This window comes from Gouania willdenowi, chromosome 16 (assembly GCF_900634775.1).
Source record: "Gouania willdenowi chromosome 16, fGouWil2.1, whole genome shotgun sequence".
NCBI lineage: Eukaryota > Metazoa > Chordata > Actinopteri > Blenniiformes > Gobiesocidae > Gouania > Gouania willdenowi.
The window spans coordinates 16,517,296-16,532,803 of NC_041059.1; the positions used below are offsets into that span (position 1 = coordinate 16,517,296).

The 15,508-nt window shown below is 38.2% G+C and overlaps 1 protein-coding gene across 4 annotated transcripts in view; it reads right to left on the reverse strand.

Moving 5' to 3' along the window:
• Nucleotides 1-420: 420 nt before the first annotated feature.
• The window catches only part of osbpl3b (oxysterol binding protein-like 3b), a 39,827-nt gene continuing 24,739 nt past the window's right edge, over nt 421-15,508 (reverse strand). Inside the window, exons 5-23 of one of the 4 annotated variants that reach the window (XM_028471169.1) lie at nt 14,451-14,564; nt 14,050-14,214; nt 13,748-13,871; nt 12,155-12,258; nt 11,986-12,078; nt 11,736-11,895; nt 11,196-11,326; nt 10,671-10,772; nt 9,408-9,548; nt 9,075-9,150; nt 8,757-8,989; nt 6,793-6,930; nt 6,625-6,688; nt 6,443-6,521; nt 6,200-6,344; nt 3,922-4,066; nt 3,690-3,816; nt 2,506-2,628; nt 421-1,090 (exon numbers count right to left, since the gene is read on the reverse strand). In XM_028471169.1, the coding sequence (XP_028326970.1) occupies nt 994-1,090; nt 2,506-2,628; nt 3,690-3,816; nt 3,922-4,066; nt 6,200-6,344; nt 6,443-6,521; nt 6,625-6,688; nt 6,793-6,930; nt 8,757-8,989; nt 9,075-9,150; nt 9,408-9,548; nt 10,671-10,772; nt 11,196-11,326; nt 11,736-11,895; nt 11,986-12,078; nt 12,155-12,258; nt 13,748-13,871; nt 14,050-14,214; nt 14,451-14,564 (2,361 nt within the window). In that variant the 3' untranslated portion in view covers nt 421-993. Of the gene's footprint in view, nt 1,091-2,505; nt 2,629-3,689; nt 3,817-3,921; nt 4,067-6,199; nt 6,345-6,442; nt 6,522-6,624; nt 6,689-6,792; nt 6,931-8,756; nt 8,993-9,056; nt 9,151-9,407; nt 9,549-10,670; nt 10,773-11,195; nt 11,327-11,735; nt 11,896-11,985; nt 12,079-12,154; nt 12,259-13,747; nt 13,872-14,049; nt 14,215-14,450; nt 14,565-15,508 lie in introns of all 4 variants that reach the window. The other 3 variants (XM_028471167.1, XM_028471166.1, XM_028471170.1) reach the window with 3 other exon arrangements.

The following is a 15,508-nucleotide window of genomic DNA, read 5'->3' on the forward strand; positions in this document are numbered from 1 at the left end:
CTGTCATTTTTGCTGTGGATCTGTGTATTTTGGGGTCACTTTCTGTATTTTTGTTGTTGTTTTATGTAGTTTCTTGTCAATTTGTGTAATTTTGTTCACAGTTTGTGTGTCTTTGGAGCTATTCTGTATATGTTGTTTTTTGTGTGTGTGTTTTGGAAGTTATTTTGTGTAATATTTTGGGCTTCATATTATTTCCCACTTCATGAATTACAATTTTTGGGGATTTGCTTTGGGGGCTGCAAAAAAATTAGACAGAGGGCCACATGTGGCCCCCGGATCGTCAGTTGCCTATGTCTGCCCTATATAGTACAGTTGTTTTCATATCTAAATACATATGTTTATCTCAATTATGATCAATTTTACCACATGAGGTGCTTGAACAAAAAACAGACTTATGCATGAAGAAAACACTTCAAAAACAAAGAGACATATGGGCTTTATTTGGGCTCATTGAGCGTAAGGTTGGACGGTTGAATAGTCCGAAGCTAAGGCAGAAGAACGAATGAAAAAAGCAGGATTTGATGTTTGCTGCTGCTCACAGTGTATACAATCCTTCACGTAATTAAAAAGAGCTCGGCTCAAGTACCATTAAAACGACTCTTGTTCGTTCAGTAAACAAATAAATTAAAACACGTATACAATCAGTAAGGCATGAGATCAATGCAGAATAAATATGGATGTGTACATTTAATCAATGGGATATCATGGCTCAGTCACTTCAGAGGTAGAAAAAGTTCATCCACAAAAGCAGAAGTAGCAGTTCTCAGGATATTAGAGGTAAAATAAATAGTATTTCTCAGCCTCTTTCTCAGGTTGAATGTTGAACATTCTTTGAACACACTTGCATAAACATGTTTACACAACATAAAGAAGCACTTGTTTTTAAGGCAATAACTGAGATGAACTTTAGTACTGAGTGCACATGATAAGACACAAATATAGACATCACCAAGCTGAGTCACACTGTGTGTTTTTGTGCGACTTCTTCAAGAGTCACCACAGTGTAGGAAAGTCCATGTGGGTGAAGCCAGGGTCCCTCCTCAGCTCCCAGTAGGTGTTGTTGCTCACCCATGAATCATCTTTTGATTTCCTATGGAAACAGAGGAAACGCTCAGGTACTAATGAAAAGTCGTGAAGTGAAAGGTGAGTCAGAGGCTGAAGAAAATTAGCTTCTCTGAAGTGTGATTTTACTGCGACATGTCGGAATTTACTGCATAGAAACAGTGGGTGCACGGCAACCGAGTGAACTACTGCAGTGCTGCTGCTGCTGCTGTGAGCAGCATCTGTGACCACATTAAACCAAAAACAGAAGAATGCATATATTCCTCTAGTAAGTTGAATGGTAGTGCAGTGTGGGATCAGATGCTTAATGGGAGCCTCAGGGATTTAAAGATCCCGATGAGTTTTTGTTTTCTTTAAAAGAGCCCGACACCAATCTTTGTTTGGTGACAGGTCTCATTACGAAGGAGCTCCTCCACCTCAGGGACCACTGTTAGCGTTAAGGATGGTCAACAATGCTGAAGTCGTGCTATGTGTCAAAGCAGCAGCCACAGGGTCAGCAGCATTTAGCATCGTACTTTATTGATCCCAAAGGAAATTCAAACATCATACATTCATGACCAGCAATAATATATGCTACAGTAGCTAGCCTGGTCAAATGGAAGTCATAGCTCAGTCTCAGCATCTCATCTATCAATAGCGCTTTAGTCAACTTTCAATCAATACTAATCATAAGTATTGAAGGTGTAGATGGTGAAGCTACAGCTTTAAAGAGCCGTCACTATTCAGTATGTGTCAAACTGGCTTATTCTCAAACTATTGCCCTTTTTCTTGCTTATAATACGACATATTTAAGAAGCAAGTGTTCACCTGCTGCCTAATGATCATAGCTACTGACAGGTGTCGTGAGTCATCAGTCAGTGGTCATATTATTATGGTTGCTTAGTGTATGATGTAATATATATATATATATATATTGTAATGGTATGCTATAAGCCAGTGGTTCTCAAACTGTTTTGGCTCAAGTACCTGTTTTCCTATTTATGAATCTAAGTACCCCCTTTTCAGACGATAGTACAACATTTTGCTCAAAATTATATGAAAAAACAACCATAATGTTGGAATGAATGAGTGATTAACACACATTCTAAAGAATCTCATTTTGTAGGTGCAATAAAACAGCATTTAGTGCCTCCTGCCGGTATCTGTTACCTCTTTGGCGGAGGTTATAAACACCTTTCTCCTCTTTCAGTCTGAAGCATTCACACTGTAATATATGAATGCTAAGAGGCCATTATAGAATCAGGTAAAAGCTACACACATTTAAAATATGTGTGTCTTGCTTATAGTTGCACAAAAAGTCTGAAACATAATTGAAATCCAGCACTGCTGAACAAAGATTTCTCAACACTAAACTGTAAACCCACATGTGCTGTGCAGGCACCACAGACTGAGCAGGTGGACAAAGGCATTTGAGAGAAACTGAAAGTTGGATTTTTCAGCTACCTGAAGAACTTAGTTTGATGTGGTTTGTTGCTCTCCTCCAGGACTCGGCGTCGGTCTCTCTGCAGCTGTTCAATTCTTTGCTTCTGTTCCTCTGCATCCTCCAGCTGCCCCTCCTCCAGCAGCCTGCCAGCCACACACATCCATTAGGCCCACATGCTAAAAGTTTCTTCTTTCATGTTGCAATTTATTCTTCACACGTTTATTTGACCAAGTCTGAGTATTTTTGGTAATGTATGAATAAGTAACACTATTAAAATTAGACACGTAACTCATGCAAGGTCTGAGTAGGAAAGCAATTATGAGAATATTATAGTTTCTCTTATGATGTCAAGGGACGCAGTCATGTCTTTCTAATCTGATTGGTTTGTGGTTGAACTGTTTTCCTCACAAATCTAGTTGAGCCTCTAGTCAACACGTGTCAAACTTAAGGACCGGTGGCCAAGTTTGGCCCTTTAGAGCATCCAATAAGGTCCGCAAAAAAGTCAGAGAAGCCATGAATCATTGTGTAAATTACCAACTAATTCAGTTGTACATATCTCGGCTAGATATCTCCAAATTAATACCGCAATACTGCATTTGCAGGCCTCACATTTTCCCCATGCTTATATTACATGATGGCAGTCATTTTTTTTTATCTCAAATTATTAAAATAACAACATTTTTCCAATATTCTGCAATTTTCTTTAAATTATTCCATAAAATTTCCTGAAAATACATAAAATGGGTCACAAAATCAAATGAATTGAAAGTAAAGATCCAGCAGGGACTGATATCATATATTATTATTACTGCATGCCTTAATTTAATTTAATTTTATTTTTATTTAATCTATTCTACTGTTGGCTATTGCACATTTTTAAAGCACCTATAAGCCAAAGCTAATTCCTAGTTGTGAATTCTGTTCATCAACAATGGCAATAAAACATTCTGATTCTGATTACTTTGATATTGTCAGTGTCGTACATATTTTATTTTTTTTATATGGAAGTGCAAACTAGAGCACAATAATGATTAAATTACCAGTACTAATTTTCCTGTCTAAAATCTGTGGCCCACTTAAGATAAACTGCTCCGTATTTGGTCCCTGAACTAAAACGAGTTTGACACCCCTGCTCTAGTCAATGTAGCTACATAGCTAACTTTTTTTTTTTTTTTTTTACAAAATTCTATCTACACCGTCTCACCTTTGGTCTACTCGTAGCCTGGTGTCTGTGGGCGGCAGCAGCAGTTTCAAAGCTGGGTCCAACTCATTCAGCTCGATTGCAAACTTAGTAAAACCGTAGTAGCGCTCAGGATCCACAGGCATAGCATCTGTGTTACAAACAAGAAAAACAGCGTCAGCCACAGCAGAAGGAAGCCTCACATTAGGGAACTGACAGCTTTTATAATTTGTGTAATGGAGTAGACTCTTCATACTTGCTCTCCAGATGCATTTGGCCGAAGGTGGATCTCCACAGAAAACTGCCTCGTGCCACTTTCCAAACAGACTGTGTACAATCTTTCCTTTGTTGTCTGTTATCGTTCCCTCCACCTCATTCACACTGGAGTGCCAGTATTTGGCCTGAGGATTTAAGGAAACAGAAACCAGTGTTCCATGTTAATGGCAGGGTGCTCGGTCAATGCAAGAATCATTCTCATGTTGTCCTTAAGTAGACGGATTCCCCACAGTGTGTTGCTGGGCTGCTCCGTTTAATGAGAGACGGGAATGCATAACGTGCAGTGACAGGTCTTGACTTGTTCTCCTGTACAGCTTCAGGAGGTCTTTTAACTGGAGCACACTAAAGCAATTAACCTTCGCCTCTCGGTGAAAGCTTCCATATATTAAACGTTAAAAACAAGGAGAGCTGCAGGCTTGTGTGCAGGTAAAGAGCAGCATCTACAGAGGAACTGGGACTACTAATGAAGGGGAAATAACGTGTAAAATGTGACCCCTGGTGGGTTCAGATAGCAACAGTAAGCATTTATTTAGAAGTCACTTTAAATCCTAATAATTTACATTATAATTTGAAGATCCTATGAGATATGGGAGATAGCACATGGGACATCAAGTCGTGATAAATAATGATTTATGACTAAAAGTGTAACGATATCTCGATACGACGATATATTGCGATAAGTACTGATTTTTTTTATTTTTTTTTCAAAACCTTTTTCGCTTTTTCATTAAAATGTGCAGGTAGGTCTTCACAGAAATTTTGTCACTGTTTGTTGAAGGAACCAATATATTGTTCACTGGAATATTGCACTATAATGGTGTCACTGGTAAGAAAGACCCTATTTTTTGTGTACAGAACGCACTATTGGAGATACTAAAATAGTGTCACTGTTCATAGGACACTTTTTCAATTTATTGTCTTTCAGAGATATAAAATAAAAATTGTATTTTTTCACTTCATCTTTTTATTTTCTTGTTATATCATAGATTATCGTAGATTGATTTCTGACCAATATATCGGTAATCGCAGTATCGTCATATCACGAGATAATCGTTATCGTGAGCTTTGTATCACGTATCGTATCGTGAGGTTCCCACCCCTATTTATGACAGATGTAAAGACATTTTAATGTGGCATAAACGTGTAATCTGAGAAAATGTTTGATTTTAAAGGTATTTTGATGAAGGTAATGGGGCGTCGAAGCATCCCGTGTAAACCAGGGTGTGAGGCGGGGCAACCTCTTAATGGGGTGTCATAGACATACAGTGATGCGGGAAAACAACTGACCCGAGAATCAATTCAGCGCTTAAATGGGACAGCTGATCATCTGTCACAGTGAGTGAGTTTGTTCCATAACATAATTATGATGTATTAGAATAGAGTCAATCTTGGAGGTGTTAGAGTTAGTCAGGGAAGGTGATGGACTGTCTTCAGAAAAATGAGCTCACTTTAAGAGGGAAGGGAATAAAAAAGGGAGGTGGGGAGGAACACCTTGAATAATATATTCATTTCAAATCTCTCTGCATCATTTCATGTTTTGCATCCTGTCATTAAATGAGCGTCCGAAAGCTAAAATAAATGCATTTTAATTCATAAATACCTAAAATATATTTATTCATGAAATGTGCAGCAAATGAATGCCTTGTCTTCAATAACCAAGGAATAAAAAAATTGAAGTATTTATCCTTTAATTATGATTAATAAACAAAGCTGCAACTTATGAGATTTAAAGATATTGTTGATTATAAAATAACACAGATAATGTTCAAAGCTAAAATAAATGCTCTTCTAGAATTTACTAGACAAGGATTTACTTTACTAAAAGCAAGAATAGAAGGTAAACCAAGATGTCTGTCTGTTCTAGGGGTTACATTGTGGAATACTGTTGATAAAGAATGTAAAATGAGTGACACACTATTTCATTTAAAAAAGAAAATGTCACAATATATTTTAGAGTTACGTGAAGCGGTAGAAATATGTGGGTGTTTCAGTCTTTTTTTATATTTTTTTTTTAAATTGTGATTTATGTTTGAATATTTTTTTGTTGATGACTGAAACAAACAAATAAACTGAAACAGATTTTTTTTTTAACCTTTAACTTTGCAGGAAGGTATAGAGATTAAAAACATAGTAGAAGCAAAGTACAGACATTAGACACACACACACACACACACCATCTAAAGGCTGAATTAGCATCAGATCAGAGTTACGCTGGAGATTATTAGGGTTGCTGAGTTCACTGAAGGCTTTTCTCTCACCTTAACAAACGTCATCTTGCACTGACAAATATCACTGCTGGAGTTTCGGATGGAGATCTCCCCGTAGTGCTCGATCCAGCGCTGACCACTGAGAATGTTGTGTATGCAGGACGTCACCTTGTTCCACTCATAATGATCTCCATATCTACGCAGTGTTAAATAATAAAATCCATCAGTTGTGTCCCGCTGACTGGTTGATACAGCTCTAGAATAATCAATAAATAAACACACACACACACTCACCCTGGCAGAGTAACGTGGGTGGTGCCAATGGGAACAATCTCCATTGACTTTCCCCAAAACTTATTCTTACATCTCACATCTGCAGGATTGGAGAAAATGAGGCTTCATGAATCATTCATGATCATCTTTGACAATAACTTTCAACTGAAAAAACATAGTGATGTATTTTATACCAACACTACCTTGCCAGAAGACAAAGTTTTTAGACTCGGCATGACATGCTGAGATAGGAGGATGATGGCTGACCTGATGATGCAAAGAAAAACAAAGTTTTGTTCCGGAGGCAGTTTTTACTTTAGTGCTTTGAAAGAGTTATCTGTGATTTAAAAAAAATACAATAAAATGTTTACCTGTTCAGCAACAAAACGGAAGCCTTTATCTGGTCGGTCACATTCATACGTTTCTCCAAGAACAGGATTAAAAGGCTTTCCACCAGTTCTGTAGTAACTAGATGCATATCCAGATACAACAAATGTCGCAATGTAGATCTAGGAAAAGAGAACATTATCAATTAGAAAATAATATAACACGATAATATTCAGGCTGCAAATTACATAAGCCACAGTAACCATTAAACTTAATATGGTCTCCATTCCACTGCTGCCTTCCAAAATGTCAGGTCCCATTTTGATCCTTAACATGCCTTTTACTCTATTGAGCAGAGAAACTTATTGCCTTCATAACCCACCACTTGTTAGACAGGGGAGCTTCACCTCATAATGAGAGGCCACTAAGCTTTCACACAATGACTGTCTGACACTAAGCTTTGAGTCAGATAACTAAATGTTATGTATTTGCTTGTAATGCTTTGTATCAAACCTTTATTGCTAAACTCCAATTTACACATTGCACTGTATGGTTTTTCCTACATTTTTGCATTGTTTACTGTGCCTTTCTATTTGTTTTTCTTTAAATACATTCTCCTTTAGTTCAATTTTTTTTTTTTTTACTTTCCTTTGTATATATGTATATACTACATTATTTTAAAAAAAAAAGAATGTATTAAATGTTGCATCGTCTGCACTAAGGGCCTGAAAAAAAACCCCCTCAAAAATGTTGATTCTCTGTATGTCCTGTACATACTTTTTTGTATCTTGACCCCATTTCAATATCCCAAATTTCTGGCGACCTCAAAGACTTCTTTTTTCTAGAATTAGTTTTTGATCATGTTTGTTATACTGTGTTAAACATGTGGAGTAGCCAAGACTAGTGACAAAGCTCAGATATTTTTATTCTGCATTTCATTTGAACTAGATTTATATTTGAGAAAGTGAAAGTATAGAATAATTTATGTAAGACTTTAATATATTGATAATAGATGAGAATATATGTAGAATAATAGATAATAATATATACATTTAATAATAGGAATATGATATAATAAAAAATATATTTCTTTAATCAGTACTGTATTTTGCGGCGTACAGGGCTTTATTTATTTCTGTTAAAGTTGAGGGTGCGGCCAATGCGGCGGTGTGCTCTATGTGTGGATTTTTCAGTCAGTCACATACATTTGTCCAGTGAAAACAGGTGTCGGGAGGCAAAATATTACTGACAGTCACACGTACAGCAGAATGAAATAACTGTAACAGCCGCTCTGAACATCACGGTGAGCTGAACGTTCAGAAACGAGCGTCGCATAATGTAGGAAAAGTGAAAGCGTTCACAGTTTTATTAACTCACGTGGGAGCAAGTCACAGAGAGAGAGAGAGCGTTGAAACACTCCGGATAAAGTAAAAATCAGCCGGTTAATGATAGAAAGAAACAATAAACAGCATAAAGTTGCCAAATAACATTTCGTTTGTGCAGAAACGTGATCGCTACTGAGGCGATGGTGCACGGGAGCAGTATATCAGTCTGCTTCCAGTAAAAAGTCACCATAAAAAGTTGTAAATGGACTGATATACAGACGTGCGGCAGTGACGATGTGATTTCATGTGGGGATGGAAACTCGATCGTTGAAACTGATCAGAGTATGCAGTAATACACGGAAACCTCCGTTAACAGAAGTACAGCAGCCCGACTACCTGCCTGTTCTGATTGGCCGAGTCGTTTTTTAGGCTCATCTTTTCATTGGAAAATTGATAAATTATTGGAATGTGGCCAATAGCCTTGAAAATACGGTAATTATTTTTTTTTTATCAATTACTTGACATTTGAGGCAACCCCAAGGTTGAAAAACACTGCAGTAGGCTGATTTTGATTTTCACATTGTGCACCAGACCAACATCTAACATAGACTCCATGGTGTGCACGGTGCAACCACAAGGTCGTCAATGCAACTTGAACAAAACAGTGAAGCGTCTTGTCTCACCATTCGTTCAAAAGGGTCCTGTGTGTCTGCAGCCCTGTCTAACAGCTCGCTGTATTCCAGCTCCTCACACAGTCTCTGCAGAGCGTTGAGTGGCTCGTTCAGCTGCACCGGCATCGCCACTTTGGAAAGATCTTTGCCGATGTTGTTTCTGAGGATGTTCCACAGGCTGACGGTGCTGTTGTTGGGGCTCGGTGAAGGCAGACAGGATCTGCGTTTGTACAGAGTTTCACCCTCTACTACAAAGACAGAATGTAAGTATGAGAAACTAATAAATCAAAGTTACATCAGGCTTTAGAATACCTGAGTTGAGTCTTTCACCTTCGGTCCCATTGCTGAAGTTGTCCATGGAAATGTTGTCACTGATGTCACTGATGTATGAGTCATCCTCTGACACCTAAAAACACATTCAATCCCAAAGTGGGTGGAATTTCTGACACATTTGCGTACCAAAATCTGACTATACGGTTGGAAACCATAAGATATTATTTCAAAAAATTAGACAAAATGACTTTTCTGGAATAAAGTAGGTCCCATACGACTGAGTCACTCCACTCTGCAACTTTTAACATCTTGTTTTTCTGCTAATTTACAGTAGCATAAAGACGCCTCATTACCCACTGCTGATAGAAAAGGTTTAGCACTGAAAACTACCTCGTTTTCAGAGGAACTTGCCGACAGCAGAACTTCTTGTGCATCGAAGAACTCGGACAATGACTCAGCGATCGACGCACGGCTCTCGTTGGACACTTGGTGCACGAGGTGACGGGATTCATCTGTTTCTGAGTCCTGTTTCTGAGGAACACAATGAATTTGGAATAAGATGAGAATTAGAATTGCAAAAAAATGATGAGAAAAATATTCAAAGATAATTCTAATAACTCATACAATACAATGCACACTAACCCTTACCTAAATTAACAGCAATATAATTAGAAAATGTAAATGAAAAGTCATTTTTCCTTTGCCTGCCTACCCTAAACAACAGTGGTTCTCAAGTTTGGTCATACAGAGCCCCTGTCCTGCATGTTTTAGATGTTTTTTCTGCTCCAATACACCTGAATATAATGATGGTGTCATCATTTAGCTCTACAAAAAGCCTCATAATGAGCTACCATTTACAATCAGGTGTGGTGGACCAGAGTGGCATCTAAAATATGCAGGATACAAGCTCTCCTGGAACCTTTTCGAACAGAATCAGAGGGCAAGGGAAAGCAAAACCCATGGATGGGACACTGGTCTATCACAGGAATAACACAAACATACAGGCTAGGGGTACAGCTACACTATGAATGCAACAGACACATTTTATTTGAAGTACAGAATGCCTCAGAAACTTGGTACACTTTTAATCTATGCTATCTTACATCCACCACATTAAAAAGTTCACTTTTGTGAAAAATGAGCTTTTTAACACATGCAAGGATGGGCAAACATCGATTAGTCAATATGAGTAAAGTTAATAAATCAACCTGTAAATAAGATGAAGTGCAGCTTTGTTCTGTGTGTTCAACAAATTTCCAGGGAGACAATTAAACAGCTCATTGCACACTGTCTGGTCAGCAAAGGTTTGTCAAACGAGCAAAGGACGATGATGTCACAGAGAGGTTCTTCCTCACAGTGTCTGCTCACAATGAAGGGAGAGAGCGGATGCACTCGCTCATTTAAAGCAGCAAAATTCTATTTATTATAATTCATTTATAGGAGAATTTATCACCCAGAGTGTGCAGAAAGGAAATGTGTGTTCACTTCTTGAGTTTTATTGAGTGAGTCAGAGGAATGGCTGAAGTGCGTGTGAAGAAAAAGATACATCATTCATTCTGCAATGACTTCAAGACAATGTGGGACGGTAATACAGACATAAACAAGTCACGGATGTGATGGTGGGGAAAGGAGACACTGCATTCCTGCACCCACCTTCACAGAGGCAGTGAGATTTATAAGAGAGGGCTCTACGATGTGGGACTCAGCATGAATCTTGCTCAGGCGCTCTCTCAGCTCAGAGTTGTGGGCTAAAGTCTGGAAAAATAACCAGTATAAATATTGTTTATCTTACACAACCAATCTGAAGACACTTTGAATGGTCCAAGGCAAATATTTTAAACCGTTTCCTCTTTGTCAAATCAGGCTGTGGATGTTTTTTGATGATCGTCTGGAATGGGTGCTTGCTATGTGAGAAACACCCGAGGCCGACAATGAGAAACGCATTTTTGCAACAGAACCCAAATAAACCACATTATAGCAACAAATGTGTGCAACAGAGGACAGGAACAAGAGACATTGACTGTGGTGCATTGCTGGTGGGCAGTCAACACATATTAGCTCGTTGTTCCTCTAAAGGACTCATTAATGTGTCACACCTGACTGATGCACAGGAGAGTAAAAAGAATGATTGGAAGCATTTGTTCAGCCCGTGTAATAGCAGGTGTGTTTTCTGCGTACCGCTGTCAGCGTGTTCCTCAGATTGACAACTTGCAGTGAGGTGGGGGGGCACGAGTCGTGATCCACACATTGTCTTAATCGCTCTCTTTCAGAGGACAGCGAGAAGAGCGCTGACTTCATCGTGGCATGCACTGCAAACACAAGCTGTGTAATCAATTCAGAACAATGCACCTTCATGTAAACCACTCAGTTTATTAGGCTTCTAATAGAGAGTGAATTAAAATTGATCCACATTTGCTCAGCCAACCACAAAACCTGGTTTAGTAATTATTACCTAATAAAATCATTAATGATACCATTGAACAGCTGCATTATCCATGCGAGTGTGCATACATTTGCAAGTTTAATTAGCAGAGAGTTGGCAGCTGCTCCCTGGGGTTAGTCCGAAATGTAAAGTACACTTTAAAACACTAGTCACAGCAGAAAAAGCTTTAGCTGACAATAAAGAGTCAATAATCAATTTGTAAAGAAGACGATGTAGAGTTTGAGGTATGTTTAAATAGTAGACGTCCTTGTACTCTTATAGTAATTGTTACTCACAGTTGGTGGCAACACGGCAGAAGTCCTCCTGCAGCTTGGCTACATCAAACGTAGCATCCGTGCATTCAGGTTCGGCTTTATCGGTGCCAAGAGCGGCGCTGGACAGGTTTGGGTTTGAGGCATGCAGACGGATAGAGCCAGAGGAAATAAAGCTGGGCACCTGCAGCCCAGGATTACAAAAACTGTTAGTTTAAAGGGCAAAAAATAAGCAGTCTAGAAAAAAAACACACTTCATTGCCACGTCCTTTACCTGCAGGGTTGTTTTGACATCTTTATTGTAGTTTTTGCATCGCCATTTCTTTGCGATACGCTTTTCTTTTTTCGGGCTGTCAAATGTAGAAGCCTGAATAAAGATTAGAATACCATTGATATTAAGCCAGTAACTCATCATTAGAAAGTTTTTAAAAGAAGTATCAAACCTGCAGTGCTTGGATAGATGGAGCAGAGTAGGTACGGTGAAGGACTTCCATACTCTGAAGCAGGTGGCTGAGCTCCAGCAGGGAGGCCTCACATACTGATATGTCTGTAGAAAAAGATTTGATCTTTAAAAATCTGAAACAACAGAGAAATCTAAAAAAAAATGACACAGGGTGAAATGCATATTAGTAATGCTGTGCATGGATGGTTTTCTCCAGTGGTGTTTTTCTCCAATAATGCCCAAAAATGCATGTTAGGGTCATTAGAGTGTCTTCAATTAAAACTTGATGAAGTATTTGTGTGATGGACACGTGACGTGACTGTCTGGAGTATAGTTTGTGGGCATGACAACACCTACGAGGTTAAAAAAAAGGTTTTCTGTACTGTGCACAAATGCCTGAGTCCTCTCACAGAGCAAAGTGAGACCTGGCACATTATTCAAATGTATTATGCATGCAAAAGGTGGTCCTCAGCCTCAGCATAAAACACATAACTCAAGAGCTTGAAACAATTTGGTTAGTTTTTATCCTCAAACAAACACTCCATCACTCTCTGCAGGGTGAGGCATTGATGCATATCATCTCCTCAATGAGAGGCTCTCAGTCACAATGTGATTTTTAAAATACATTTTGCAGGAAGCCTTCTGCCAAACTTCCAAACCAGATCAATGTCCAAGTTTGTCTGACTCACAAATGTAAGATGTGCCAATTTAGGCCAAATATCAGCAGGCTCCAACACAGTCATCAAACAAAAAGGCATTTGCTTAAACAATAAACTCAAAATCTGAGAAAAACTGGTTTATTTTTACATTTCATGTAAGACTTTCATTCCCATGTTCAGACTTTCAAATCATTTGTTTATGAAGAGTCATTTCCTCTGCAGGCGACTGAATCTCATTATGTCAGACAGACAATGCTATCATTTTAATCTAATAATCAAAACTAAATATTCCAAAGTGTCTGACTCTGAAAATCATTTTTAAAAAGCTGTGTGGTTTGATGAGGTGTTGACAGCACCTCATTTGAATCCTAATGAATGGAACCAGAGACGGTGCAGTAGCAATCATTGACTTCCTTTTATAAACACCAACCTGTCAATCATGTTAAGCTCACAAATACAACAGCAAGCAGGTATCCTGAAGGGTATGGGAGGCATTTTAGGTCTAAGAAACATACAGGTTTGAAAACAAACACTTCTACACTTTTTCAAATAAAACATCATTATGAATCTAATATTTTATTTACTATTAGTAATTCATTCATAAACACCATAATTCCTTCATCCCTGTTTTATATGCACTTTTTCAAAAAACAGGACATTCACTGAATTGATATCGACTGAATTCAATGGGATCTGAAGTCTGATTTGCCAAATAATTTGTCCTTTAGGTCAGCAGTTTATAACAGGCCTCAATAAATTAGTCACAAACACCCCCACATGTTAATACACCAGTTTATCCAACAGAGGCTCCGACTCACAAATTCAAATACGGTCCTTTAGATGTCACATTTCAAACTGATATTAACTGACGTCTAGAACGCACTGTATGTTCTGATGTGATGCAGTAAATAGACTAAAACGCTTGTGTGTGTCACCTTTGGAGCATCGGTCCATTTCGTCTGATGAATGGAGCCATGCAGCTACCCTGGCCTGGCTGTTGGAAGTTGATGGGAAAACTCCACCTGAATGCACGGAGGACTGCCTTCGAATAGAAATGCACTGCAAAAGAAAACACATTCTATATTCCGTTGCTGTCATTCCCTCCTTAGATGAGCTTTTGTGATTCAAATAAGCCGAACGAGAATAGTCAAAGCAGACAAAGAAACCTCTGCTAGTTTTTATCTATTTGAAACAGGTTACTGTGACTGTCAGTGGGCTGTTGTGTGTGTTGGTTTACCTTTCTAATGGAGGCACTCTCGGCCATGCTTGGGGAATTGGGGGAGGGGTAGTGAGGATAGTAAAAGGACTTCTCGTTAGGGCACATGGCAATCTCATTTTGCCGACAGAGACGATGGTGACGTAGTTTGGACACCCATTCATCAAACAGCTCCTGTGACTTAATCTGCAGAGCGGAAATCACAAGCGGAAATCCACACAAGGACAAGTAAGGTGAAGGAGGCGTGTCAGAGGAAAAATGAACACACAGGTGCAATGACACACATCCTCTGCACAAAAGATCATTTCAAAGTCATTCTAATGTCTGCATGTGTTTTGAGAATTAAAGAGATTCATATTCTGAATCAACCATGTTTCATCCTGTTCGATGAAACCCTTATTTTTATTTGACCTGCCTTTTACCTTCAAATGATAGATGTTTTGCTCAGCGTCAAGATCGATGCACATGGCTTTCTTCTTAATAGCCATGACAGAGAGACCCACGTCAATGCAGCCATGCAATTTCCCTTTTTCAATCTGAAGTCAACACACATTATCAAAAGATTAAAACATACAGTTTAAATCAGCCATCCACTAAAGTAACAGCAATATGCACACTTATCCCAACATAATGAACAGTTTACAAAGACTACCTGCATCATTTGTATAACTTAAGCAATGTTATCTCAATCAATCAAAGTGTAAGAGTGAAATTATTTATTGATGCATCCATCACTTTTTTTGTGTTTGTTCGTCAAGTTGACCCCGTAACAGATAATTTATCTGTAATCTTATTCAAATTTACAAATTCCTTCTGATCAGATTTTAATTTCTGTATTAAAATACATCTTCTACACCAGTGATTCTCAACTGGTGGGTCGGGACCCAAAAGTGGGTCACGGACAGCTGGTCAAAATGAAATAAATGCTTAATGTCTCTCATGTTGTATTTTATTTTGAAATAAACTTTTCTTTTGATAGGCATGCTGTGAAATGTATGTTACACAGGAAAATATGTAGATTTATGTTGGAAAAAATATGATATGTGTTTTCAACACCTATTTTTGAAAAACTACATTTGTTGGTTGAATTCTAAAAAAAAAAAAAAAGCGGGTCGCGATTTAATGTCCGTGGTAAAATGTGGGTCCCAGGGTGGGACCAATTGAGAACCACTGTTCGACACTAACTCTGGAAGACAATTAACCTGAAACCTGAACACAATTAGCAACTAAATTTGTAATATTTGATAAAAATCAATATGATTAAATATTAGTAATATTAAATTATAAAATGATTGCACATTATAAAATAACAACATAAATACAACGCAATACTGTTGAAATTGCAAATTCGGTTTCATATTTCTCCATAGCTGATAGAAATGTGTGTGAGAACGTAAGGTGAAGGTCATAGTGAGATTCTCAGTAATACTAAATGTTTGTTTATTCTATCACCATCTAAGTATTTACAAATGGTTGATTA